Raw genomic sequence first — 11,641 nt, 5'->3', positions numbered from 1 at the left:
GTGTGTGTGTGTGTGTGTGTTTCATAAATGCCCTCACCGCTCCTCCCTAACATGTGTATGACATAGATAATGTGTAAAAAAAGTCTTTCAGCTGTGTAGAGAGTACTGGATTCAGAAAATACACAGTTTGAATGATTAAAAATTTTTTATTTAGCATATAAACAAACATGAATGAAATACACATAGTGATAGTGAAGCAGATTCAGAAATAATAAAACAAAATATTGCACCTTAAGATCTTTTTAAAACATTCAGAAGCATTTTTAATGAACGCCGGCCAATTTATAATTTATCATGAGAATACATTCCACATTCATGGAGCAGGTGACATGTAACCAAGAACAAGTCAAGAGCTCATCAATTTACTTTTATTCACTGATACATGACTGTACAGATGCACCATTTTACTATAATTTACTATCTACAACTTACTGCAGTTTAGAAGCTCATGTGTGAGAAGAATGAAAGACACTGGTGTCTTCAGACTAGAGAGTTTAAAATCCACATTTCTTTACAAAACCTTGTAAACCTTTAACGACTTTAAGTTTAGTCTAATAAATCGAATGGCTGTGCACTTAAACAATCGTTAAAGTATTTATAGCCAGTTTACACAGTCAGCACGGAAATGGAAACAATTCCTGTAAGACCTTTTTTGTCGGTTATTCTAGCCATGCATTTCTTTTCCTGAAGTCTCTTCTGGAAGCTGGAGACACCCTCTCAGTCCCTCTATGAGGCCACCCTTTCAGCCCCCCTGGTGGTCTTCTTCTTCTGTCTGAGAATCGTGTCGTGATGGTTTACCAGGAAACGCTTATCAAGGCTTGACTGTAAAGTACAAACATGAACATGATTAAAATATGAATATTATAATACTGTATTTGTATTACTTTGTGTTAGTTGCACTGACCATAACCAGCATGTCCTTCAATCTCTCTATGTCCTTGCGATTAGCTTGTCCACGAGACACGTAGGACGTCAGGGCAATACTGTAAACAGAAAAACTCTGTAGTAGCTTTGTGTTTAAAAACAGTTCTTAAACCATTAAAGAGGCTCATTTATAAAAAAAAAGTGATGGAACACAGTGGTACATGCCTCCGTCCCAACATTTCTGAGTGGGCAACAAGCATCAGATTTTAAATTTGTTTTTATTTACAATATGCTGGAAATCTTTTTACTTTTAGCAGGTAAATTTAAAAGAATTAACAAATCATTGTACCAATCATTTTTTATTTTATTGTTACTGTTAATTTTATTTTGCTCTTTTAATTTTAATATAATGATTAAATAAAGCTATTTATTTGTTTTAGCCGGTGTCAGATCACCGAGACAGCTATTGTACGGCGCCCCAGGATCCGAGAGGATTAATGGCTTTGCTCTTGGTTCCAACAGTGGCAGCATGACAGAGCCATAATTCAAACACACAACCTTCCATCCGAGAGCCCAAAGCTCATCCCACTAGGCTACCACAGTTCCATAAACACTGTCCCACTGTTTTTTATTGTGATATAATTTTTTTTTTTTAATATTGCACACTTTTAACAACCACACTTAAAACATGAACTTACATCTCAGCCAAAATAAGGATAAATGCAAAAGCTTCAGATGTGGAGTAATGGATGGTTTTCTGAGCGGAGGGGGGAAGGGTGCTAACACACACCCTGGTGACACTGTACACGGTCTGGTTGCCCTGAAATGGTCCACACTTGCCAGAGATTAAACTAAAGAAAACAGGGAAAGCAGGAGGGGAAACATGTTATTGCAATAATAAATCAAAATGTATTAAATTTAATTATGCTAATTATAAGGTGTGTTCAGTCAAATGCAAAGATTTTGCAATAGTTAATAATAATAGCCGTTAATTATCCTATAACAAGAAACTCCTGGTGTATGTGAGATTTCTTTTACAACCATTTCTACAAGTAGTGAAGCTTTTAGGTTAACTGTATTTTCAGATGTGTGGTAGATGGACTAAAATAAAATATGTTCAGGAACAAAAACCTGGTCTGGGTGTGGTTGTTTTTCTTGCCCATAATATTTGAACCAGCCTACTAGGCAGCCGTTTTGAATGTATGTTTGGGATGTTGAACATTAAAAGCGTCGAAGTGTCGAAGATTTTTAGCTTGTGCAAAAACAGCTGACTTAAAAATTACTACCCTACATTTAACCTACTTGTAAACATTTTGGACACACCAGATTGATCATTTTTATTATTGTATATGGTATATATTATAATCCATCACGCCATGTTGGCTAAGTGGGTATCACTGTCAACTCACATCAAAAAGGTCCTGGGTTTGATCCCCAGGTGGGGTGGTCTGGGTCCTTTCTGTGTGGAGTTTGCATGTTCATGCAGACCAGAAGTTTCTGCGTGAGTTTACTCCGGGTGCTCCGGTTTCCTCCCACAGTCCAAAGACATGCAAGTGAGGTGACATGGAGACACTAAATTGCCCATGACTTTGTTTGATGTAACCTTGTGAACTGATGAATCTTGTGTAATGAGTAACTACCGTTGCTGTCATGAATGTAACCAAAGTGTAAAACATGATGTTAAAATCCTAATAAAACAAAACAAAACATATAATCCATCATGCTATACATAGGTTGTTGTTTGGGTTGGTTAAGTTATCACTTTGTATTGAGTCTGTTCTACTTTGAATTTTCCAAAATGTGTGGCCATGTACAACACATATACTAGCTAGTAAATCAACAATGTAGTCACACAGTAATAAAACAAGGATTACTATTTAGTATGATAGTATGTGTATTTCTCTGCTGTTTCTAAATAAAAGAATACATTTGCTCTACTTAACATAGAATGTTGTTTATATGAGCACTTAAAAAACAGAATATCAATCACGTTGTTCATGTACATGTGAACACTTAATGGCTCATCCTTGCTATACCTTTTAAAGCTGACACCGAGAATGACAGCGGACATGACAAGGCCCAGTAAAAGCATGAAGTGAAACAGAACTGATGAGCTGGATGTCCGGAACATTCGGCGAGCCGGAGCACAACATCGCACCACCTTAAACTGAAAACAAGATTTTACCATAATTATTTTTTAGGTAATTTGTGCTTGAGTTATAGTAAGTGCAGCACAACTCCAGGGTTTTTGGTAATGTGAATTGTCCAAAGGTGTGAGTCTGGATTAGTCTTTTGTGCCATATAATTGATTGGCTGTTTGTTCAGGGTGAGTGAGTACATGTGACCTTACCTCTGTGAGACACTACTAAATTAAAAACTGCGCCAAATTATGTGATAGATATTGTCACTTTGGTTTGAAAATAAAGAAGGCAAGACAGCGCAAGCCATTCAACAACATCATCCAGAAACGCCGTGGACCAACATTGGCTGGAGTTCACATTAAATTAACCGATACAAATTAGAAACGTGTATTTGGATCTGACCATAAAGTCAATTTTTAACAAAATGGTTAACAACAAAATGTTTAAGAAAATAACTGGTGAAGGAAAGAGAAAAAGATTCATCCAGGTTGATATGGAACTTTCTCAGCTGGAGCATCATTTATAGTTTTCAGGATGGCATCATGGCTGTGAACTGTAAGAGTGTAGGTGCTAGTGCATTATGGAGGGCTGCTCATGTTGCTTGCATAGTTTTTAAAATGATCAGTTTAAGCTTTTTTATTATTGACTCACCCTCATCATGTAGAACACAGCCAGTAGCTTAAAAGTGCTGATGGCTGGCAGCAGAGGACAGTAAAACACTCCCACCCAGGTCACAGTCTGACTGTACACCAGATCCAAAACGTTTAAGGGAATCTCAAACTCCTGCTTTTTTGTTTTTCTTGCCAAGTTAGATGATGAACACTTCTCCACCAGCAACCTCAAGTACAAAATACACAAAGAATGACTAAACAAACCTCTAAATACTTAATAATATGTGCATAAATCCTTATTTAAACTGGAGGTACAATAACTGACACCAAATATGAAGGAAATACTAAGAATGTGTACAGGAGACTCTACTGGCTGGAACAGTTTAACAGGCCAGGAAACAAGGAGGATCAATACTGATAAACTGTGTACTGTAGTTTTGTAGATACTATTTACCAGTTTATGAAGAAATAAACTCTCTGTTCAAGTAATAATAATGGTTTTAAGTTGGATTGATACAATTTCTAAGTTTTTTTTAATAAGGCTTGTGGAAAAAAAGGAAAAGCCAATATTTTATTGGTTAATTCTTACTGTTACACAGTCTATTGTGTTTTACCTTCCAGCTCTAAGTAACAGCATATATCAGTCCCAAAAATATACAATAACATTTTAGTTAATAGTGAAGAAAATAGATTCATTTTTTCTGCCATGACTTTATATTCAGGAAGTCGTACTTTCTGGGGAAGGCTATGAAGAAGGTGTTGAAGAAAGACGCCAAGAGTTGAAATATAGTCAGTTTGTACATTTCTTTTCCAAACTCCGTCTCTACACACTGAAAAACAAACACACATAATTATTTTTATACAGTTTGTTATGATGCAATTAAACTTCAAAAAATAAAGACAATACTGGAATCAGAAGCCTGTCTGTTAGGTATGTCAACCAGGTGCTAAAACATTTTCTCTTTAAATGAATTAATTTCAACCTCCATTTAGACTGAGAGTTTACAGAGGGAGAGAACAAATAAGACTAAAAAAATAACAATGAAAGACAATAATTATGTGCATTAAAATCCTCATACATTAAAGCAAGCAGGAAAGAAAAAAAAACTACATAATTTGTATAATAGCTTTAGCTGCTCAAACTTAATGCTGCATTATTTAAAATCCATAAAATGTTATATAAACTGGTATACAATTAATAAAGGATATATAATATATAAATGAATATAAAGTACAGATATTTGTCTATTTTATCAATGTAAACAGCAGTTCTTTTCCATATAGCGCTCCACACAGGGTTGCCAGGTATGCAGTTTTCTTTTTCACAGCCATGTTATATTATGCACTGCTATTTCTATAAAATGTAAATAAAGGTTTTCTTTCTTTTTTTATTTGGTTTGCCATGACATACATGTTGTAAATGTACAAGTAAAGTCTGTGTGAACTTATGATCATAGCTGTATGTAAACTGTTGAACACCTGATAAACTGTGTGAGTTTTGTAAAGGAATAATAACTCACCCCGTTAGATTTTTCACGAGTGAGGAGGAAGAAGAGGTAAATGGATAAGCTTCCAAGTTTCAGTGTAATACTCCTGTTTGGAAGAACAAAACCAATATTTTTAAAGTGTTTCATATTAATGCATAATAATGAATTATAATAGATAATAATGCATAATAATGAATTATAATAGATAATAATGCATAATAATGAATTAAATAAAATTGCTGTGTAAAGCTGCTTTTAAAACATTCATTAATTCATTCACAGTCTGTTTTACAACCTCTTTATTCTGGAGTTGTGCAGGGTTGCACTGATTCATTGGCTGAAAAGCAGGGAACACCCTGGACATGTTGCCAGTCCATCTTAAAACATTTATTTAATAGATTTATGCTGTTTAAAAAGTTAAGACTAGTAAATACCACGGTGACAATTGCCAGCCACTAAATTTGTAAGGAAATAGGGCTTACAATTCAAATTTAAATTTTACAATCTTGGTAATGTTTACAAAACATAGATATTATATAAATGATGCTGAAATAATATGACCAAAGTGTTTAATGGTAAGTAGAGGACAGGGCATGACCTACCGAACTAAAGTGAGATTAAGCTGTGTGGCGAGGGAGTAATCTTCAAACTTTGAGATTGCAGAGAACATATGTGGAAGGATGAAGTTAAGTAATGTCATCGTGAGAGGTGGAAGATAGCCCAGTAAAAGATTCACAGCCCAGTTGTATTTAAGGTCCTGAAAAAGAAAGAGAGTTACTGTATGTGTTTACGTCCTAGTCCCTCCCAAGTGGCACGAAAGAAAAAATCATTTGTCCTAGAATATGTACAGTAGATAGACAATATCATAGCCATTTGAATGTGGTGAGGGCAGTAGGACAATCCAAGTGTACAATTTTAATATAACAGTCTGTGAACAGCAATTTCAGAAAGGTGGTGAGTGGTTTGGTCATGGAGGAAGCATTTCTTTCTAAGATAAGGTAAATACGTAAAAGATAATACATTTATTAAAACATGCCAGTAAGTAAAGGTGTATAATTTGCTATTCTGCACTTTATTGCTTTCTTAATAAGTACTTTATTGATTCTTTCTTTACTTCTTACCTTAGAATAATCAATAGCATAATAGATAAGACACATGGCACCACAGAGCAGAACCAACACCACAATATTAATCATAGTGCGCAGGAAGTACAAAAGAATCCACTGCTTCAGCAAACGATCCGAAACTTTTTTCTTATAATTCTGCTCCTCCAGGTCCATCTAAAATCACAAAACAAAATTTAATGTAGTGCCTCAGTTAACCCTCTTTCTAAAATGTATTAAATTAAACACACTGCATCTCTAAATCTAGAAATGAGACAGTGGTTAAGGTGCTGGACTATTGATCAGAAGGCTGTTAGAGGCCTTTAACCCTCAATTGTTTGCATTTTAATTAATCGCAATAGTAATTTGCTTTGAATAGTGTCTGCTAAATGCCATAAATGTACATTTTTCATCCAAGATTGTTTCTTTGATCTGTCAAAATTAACGCAATTCAGGGCAAAAACAATCTGAGTAAATACAGTTGTAATTATTTTTATGTATTACAGTAAAAGAAATGTATCCAACATCCACTAGCCCAGTGTGAAAAAATACCTGCCCCCTAAAACTAATACATGATTGTGCCACCTTTATCAGAAACAAAGCAAAAAGTAGAGATCATTGTTTTACAAAAGCCTCAATGGAGGCCTTTCAAGCCTGAACTGCATATTTAAAGTCCAGGCATATCTCCTGTACCTAAATACATACAAATGTCAAAATGTAAAGACACACCGTTTTATGAGCAAAAACTAAAAGTATTTTCCTATTTAAAATGAAATGAGGTAACACTTTGTGTTCTGAATACATGGAAACAGAAACAGTACAGAATCAGTTATAACAGGGCTGCAGTAACAAGCTCACCTTCAGTTCGTTTCTGATGAGGCTTTGTTTAAGGAAGGCAGCCTGGTGATGTCGGACATTAAAATCCCATCCACAGAACACCTTAAAGCTCAGATTCATTCTGAAAGAATTGCCTGTCAGCCAGATGTCTTTATAACCCACAACTGTCCTACAACAGCAAACAATATTAAACAGACATTGTAAATGTACAAACTCTAAGTTCCATTATGTGCAGCACTCATCATTGTCTGGTGATGGTTTACAATGAGATTTGACCATACGAAACTTGCTCTGACCTGTGAACTATCAGGACAAGACTGAAGAAGAGTATGGTGACCATGCCAAAGAAGTAAATCAGAGGTGCATTAAAACATTCTTTGTAAGTCTCCGTTACGGAATGGTTCGTATAGAAACCATAGAAAACTGGGGAATGTTCCATAAAACCCTGTGAGGCAGAGTGGAAAAGAAAAAAAGAAATGTGACTTATTTTAACTGCAATAATTACTGATAAAGGAACGTGAATCGACTTACCGATCCAAGAAAAATGTCCAAAATTAATGTCCAGAATTTCCATACATCAATATCTAAAGAAAAAAAAAACATTAGTTTACTCTGATTCATAAAATACCAGTAAAGACAGAAAAAAATACTTACTGAAGTATTTGTTAGTTGGTATGTTATACAGAAATGGTGTTATCACACAGCAGATGATGACACAGTTCAGGAGATTCAGACAGAACAGGTATCTAAGAAACTCAAAGTACGCCTTCACTCCCACACCGAATCTACCTGTAACAGAGCTCACACAGGTTATTACTCACATATACAGTGTTAAATAGTTAGTAAAATTGTTTTAGTCCCTAAACTATTTTTATATTTAATTCTGTTTTTAATATTTTTTTAATTATGACAAACTAAAATAAAAATGTCAAAGCCTTTCAACAATGTACTAAAATTTAAAAATAGAAACAGGACAATTTCAGCTTTGACCTCTGCTTATTAAAAAGCTGTGGATCAACAGCTACTTCACAAGGATCTATAATCTATTTTTGTGAGGTCTATCAGCATGATGGAGATCGATGGAGATCAAATCAAAATTATGTAAAAGGAGCAAGATTATAGAGAAGCACGGATCTGTAGAAGGATACACAGTAAGCGCAACGGCATTAAGATCAGTTCAGTTTATCATAAAATAAAAAGCATTCAAATAAAAATAAAATAAAAAGCAAAAGTTTGTAGCTGAGACTAAAGGTGATGTTTATCATAGGTATTACACCAGAGAGTTAAAGAGTACCAAGAAAGTACCCCTTACTAAAAAACCTAATTTGTGACATCTTGGGGTGTAATAATAAGTACCATTTTACTATAAGCTAGAAGTGTGGTGTAACACTGTAAAATATAGTGGTGGTAGCATCATGGTATAGGAATATCTTTCAGCAGCAGTGAATAACAGTCTGGTCAGAGGCAACAGAAAAAATAAATAATGCACAGTACAGAAAAGATGTAAAACCCTCTTCCTATATAAATATAATCAGAAGTATTGCGGGTTCTGATTACTTATGTGAAAAATTAATGTAAGAGGGTTTTGTTTCTCACCTTCAATGTTATGGAGGGTGCTCTTCCAGAGCAGTAATCTTGAAATGACTCTACCCATCTGCTCTCTCACCCGCCTCCGAGCAATTTCCTGACTCCGTTTCCAGGATTGCCAGTAAGTAATTTTGCATCTGTCTTCATGTCGTCTGTACCTGAATAAATATACAGATTAATTAGTGTTTTTAATTGTATCTACTGTGAGTAAAACACTGTATCCTTCACTTTTACACAGCAAATTAATAACAAGGCACAAATGGATCATGCATTATGGACTACATATCATCCAAGAAGCCTTTTCTAATAAAATAGAATCAGTAACATTCTTAGACTATTTTAACAGTGAGGACCAGTTATATTAAACCAGTGGTATTCAGTGGGTGCAGAGTAAATGCTAAGAGGAAGAGACAAGATGGATTTATACCTCTAATCTTTTCTGCAGCACTAAAATGCTTTACATTAAGTCCTCATCAGTTGAATTATACAGCAAATGTACATAGAAAATAAATGATGTAGAATTTTAGAGCAGAAGAATATTTGTTAATACTGTCATGTCACAATTAGTCAACCCCTACATAATATTGTTGATCCTAAAACCTATTGCTAGTCTGTATGACCAAAAGTTTTCAAAGGCTTTTAACATTCCTAAAAACACCAGTAGGAGTAGCGTCTGGAAATTCCAGACTTACGCTGGCACAACAAATCTGCCTGACCGTTGAAGAAAGCCCAAAGTTTACTTAGCAATCTCATAAAGACGATAAAGAAAAACCCTCTATTACGACAAGTTCTTTCCTACCCACCTGACGTTTCTCTTCTCCTGCATACAGAGAGGCAGAGTCTTCAGGGGTTGACTGGGGTCCCAGTCTCTATAAAAAGGTGAAGGGTCATTTCCAGGACCCTCAGTCCCCTCTGCTTGATCCCGGTACTGTCGTCTGCGCATTGTACTAGGAAGCAACTCGTAGATATCATAATACTCATCCGAGTCATCCGAATCATCAGCGCTGTTCTCTGGTAGTACAAACAACAAAAATGTTAATCAATAGGTACACTGAGTCGCCAGTATTATACAACAGTGCTTAAAAAATAACTGCCTTCTTTCTGATTACAATTCAATTTGTGATTGCATATTTGTTACACCAAATGATTTTGGCTCATCAGACAATACAAGAAACCATAAAATACTATGTATTAAAGGTGTTTTGGTCCATTTTTAAAATATCTGAAGAATCTGATCTGAATCTGAATAAGAATTGTGTAAAAACAATGCAAGTTAGTCATAAGACTGAGAAAACAGCATCTGAAAAACACAGGCTGTCTTTAGATTTTTCCAGCTAGCTATGTTTTAGGCATGAATATGGCCATAATGTTTTTCTTTTACATGTGCAAGTAAACCTTTGGCCGTATCTGAATATCTGATTATCTGAATAGTTCTTATGTATCTAATCCTTGAAGAAATCTTGTTTGGGTTGTTAGCAGCCAGTTTTTGAACAGAAAACTCAACTACAGACAAGATTCGCAAGAGGAAGTAAAGGCCAGAGTGAAACAATAACAGTCAATGCAAAATTACTTTCTCTGCTTTTTTATTTCCAGAATACTTAAACAAAAAGAAATCCCAATAAGGCATACAAACACGGCAAACCGAGACAGACAAACATGTGCACAGACACAAAACACGTACCTGATAACCATCTTTGCAAGTTGTTGGACCTGGGTTCTTCCTCCATCATATCAGTATGAGTTCATTACAAAAACTAGAAACAAATAGAAGCTTTTAGTAATAAAAATCATGCACAGTTTACACACAGTTACACAAAACAAGCTGGCAACTGTAAGGCCAGCGCTGTGGTGCACATTCAGGATGCTGCGAACCCTCCTAGTAAAGCACCCAGCAATGAAACTAACAGGAAATCACATGACACGACTTATGGGTTTCACTGATGCATGGCCTTCAAATTGTAACAACTAAAACTGTTTCAAGCTCAGCACTGCCTGAAAGTTCATAGACAGGATTTCAAGGCTTTAAGAATTTGTTTTGAAGTCTACCATCATGCATTATGTCCTTGTTTAACAGTCAAGGATGCTACATGCTACATGTCTTTAAAACTCTTTTCCGACACATAACAGCACCAGTCCGTGAAGGTGAGGCTAGCACACACTTCCTCTAAGACATGTGAAGCCAGCCTATCTTTTCTGATAAGAATTTTTTAATCTCTGATAATTGATAGAAAAGACAGAAATGACATCACACGGCCTCTATGGAGCCTCTTTATCTGCTAGTTCCAGTAAAAGAGGTGAGACGAATGTGCCCATCAGTCCCAGTGAATACCTCTGCACCAGCCAGTCAAAGTAAAAGAGGTATTACTACTCTACTATTCTACTTATGGGTTCATATTATTGTGTACAGAAAGCAGTTTTTTTCTTCCAACTGCTAAACATCACATCTGTGCTCATCAAGTGCAATCAACTTGACACCAGAAATGCTTTTAAGTAAAGTGGATCGATTGCATTAAGCATTAGTAATAAATGTAATGCAGACAGATATGCTTGTTTTTGCACAACACACACTAACACACCACCACCATGTCTGTCACTGCAGTGCTGAGAATGATCCACCACCTAAATAATACCCACTCTGTAGTGGTCCTGGGAGAGTCCTGACCATTGAAGAACAGCATGAAATGGGGCTAATAAAGCATGCAGAGAAACAGATGGACTACTGTCAGAACTACAAAGTGCTTCTATATGGTAAGTGGAGCTGATAACATGGACAGTGTGTGTAGAAACAAGAAGGTGGTTTTAATGTTATGGCTGATTAGTGTATATTCACTATATTACTAACACTGTATACTAACATTTTTTAATATTTTTATTTTTATGTAGTATTCACATGATAATTAACGTGTTATCTGTAAATGAAACGGACTTTATTTACTTGATAATCAGTGGTCTGACAGACACTGTTGTAATAACTGTTACTGTCAATCAGACTCCAGTATGAATGGACTGTA

General features: G+C 35.5%; 1 protein-coding gene across 1 annotated transcript; it reads right to left on the bottom strand.

The window, feature by feature from the left end:
- Positions 1 to 200: 200 nt before the first annotated feature.
- tmc8 (transmembrane channel-like 8) lies at positions 201 to 10,369 on the bottom strand. Its single transcript, XM_063013134.1, has 16 exons — positions 10,312 to 10,369; positions 9,434 to 9,641; positions 8,640 to 8,788; positions 7,706 to 7,832; positions 7,575 to 7,602; positions 7,340 to 7,488; positions 7,065 to 7,212; positions 6,225 to 6,383; positions 5,706 to 5,860; positions 5,137 to 5,209; positions 4,349 to 4,446; positions 3,657 to 3,843; positions 2,901 to 3,031; positions 1,563 to 1,715; positions 905 to 983; positions 201 to 822 (listed from the first exon to the last, which is right to left on the bottom strand). The coding sequence occupies exons 1-16, from the start codon at positions 10,358 to 10,360 to the stop codon at positions 727 to 729; spliced, it is 1,989 nt and encodes a 662-aa protein (XP_062869204.1). The 5' UTR covers positions 10,361 to 10,369; the 3' UTR covers positions 201 to 726.
- Between the last annotated feature and the right edge of the window lie 1,272 nt (positions 10,370 to 11,641).

The sequence above is a fragment of the Trichomycterus rosablanca genome, chromosome 17 (assembly GCF_030014385.1).
Source record: "Trichomycterus rosablanca isolate fTriRos1 chromosome 17, fTriRos1.hap1, whole genome shotgun sequence".
Classification (NCBI taxonomy): domain Eukaryota; kingdom Metazoa; phylum Chordata; class Actinopteri; order Siluriformes; family Trichomycteridae; genus Trichomycterus; species Trichomycterus rosablanca.
Note: the sequence above shows the minus strand (reverse complement) of the source record. Positions and strands in the feature narration are given on the sequence as shown.

What these genes read in the sequence shown, in the direction of transcription:
- tmc8 (XM_063013134.1), bottom strand. Translation starts at nt 10,360, where the DNA reads ATGATGGAGGAAGAACCCAGGTCCAACAACTTGCAAAGATGGTTATCA. An exon ending in CTCGTGAAAAATCTAACGGG is followed by an intron (nt 4,447 to 5,136) that starts GTGAGTTATTAT and finishes TTTGTTTTTCAG; the next exon opens with TGTGTAGAGACGGAGTTTGG. An exon ending in CTGTGTTCTACATGATGAGG is followed by an intron (nt 3,032 to 3,656) that starts GTGAGTCAATAA and finishes TCTTGTTTTCAG; the next exon opens with TTTAAGGTGGTGCGATGTTG.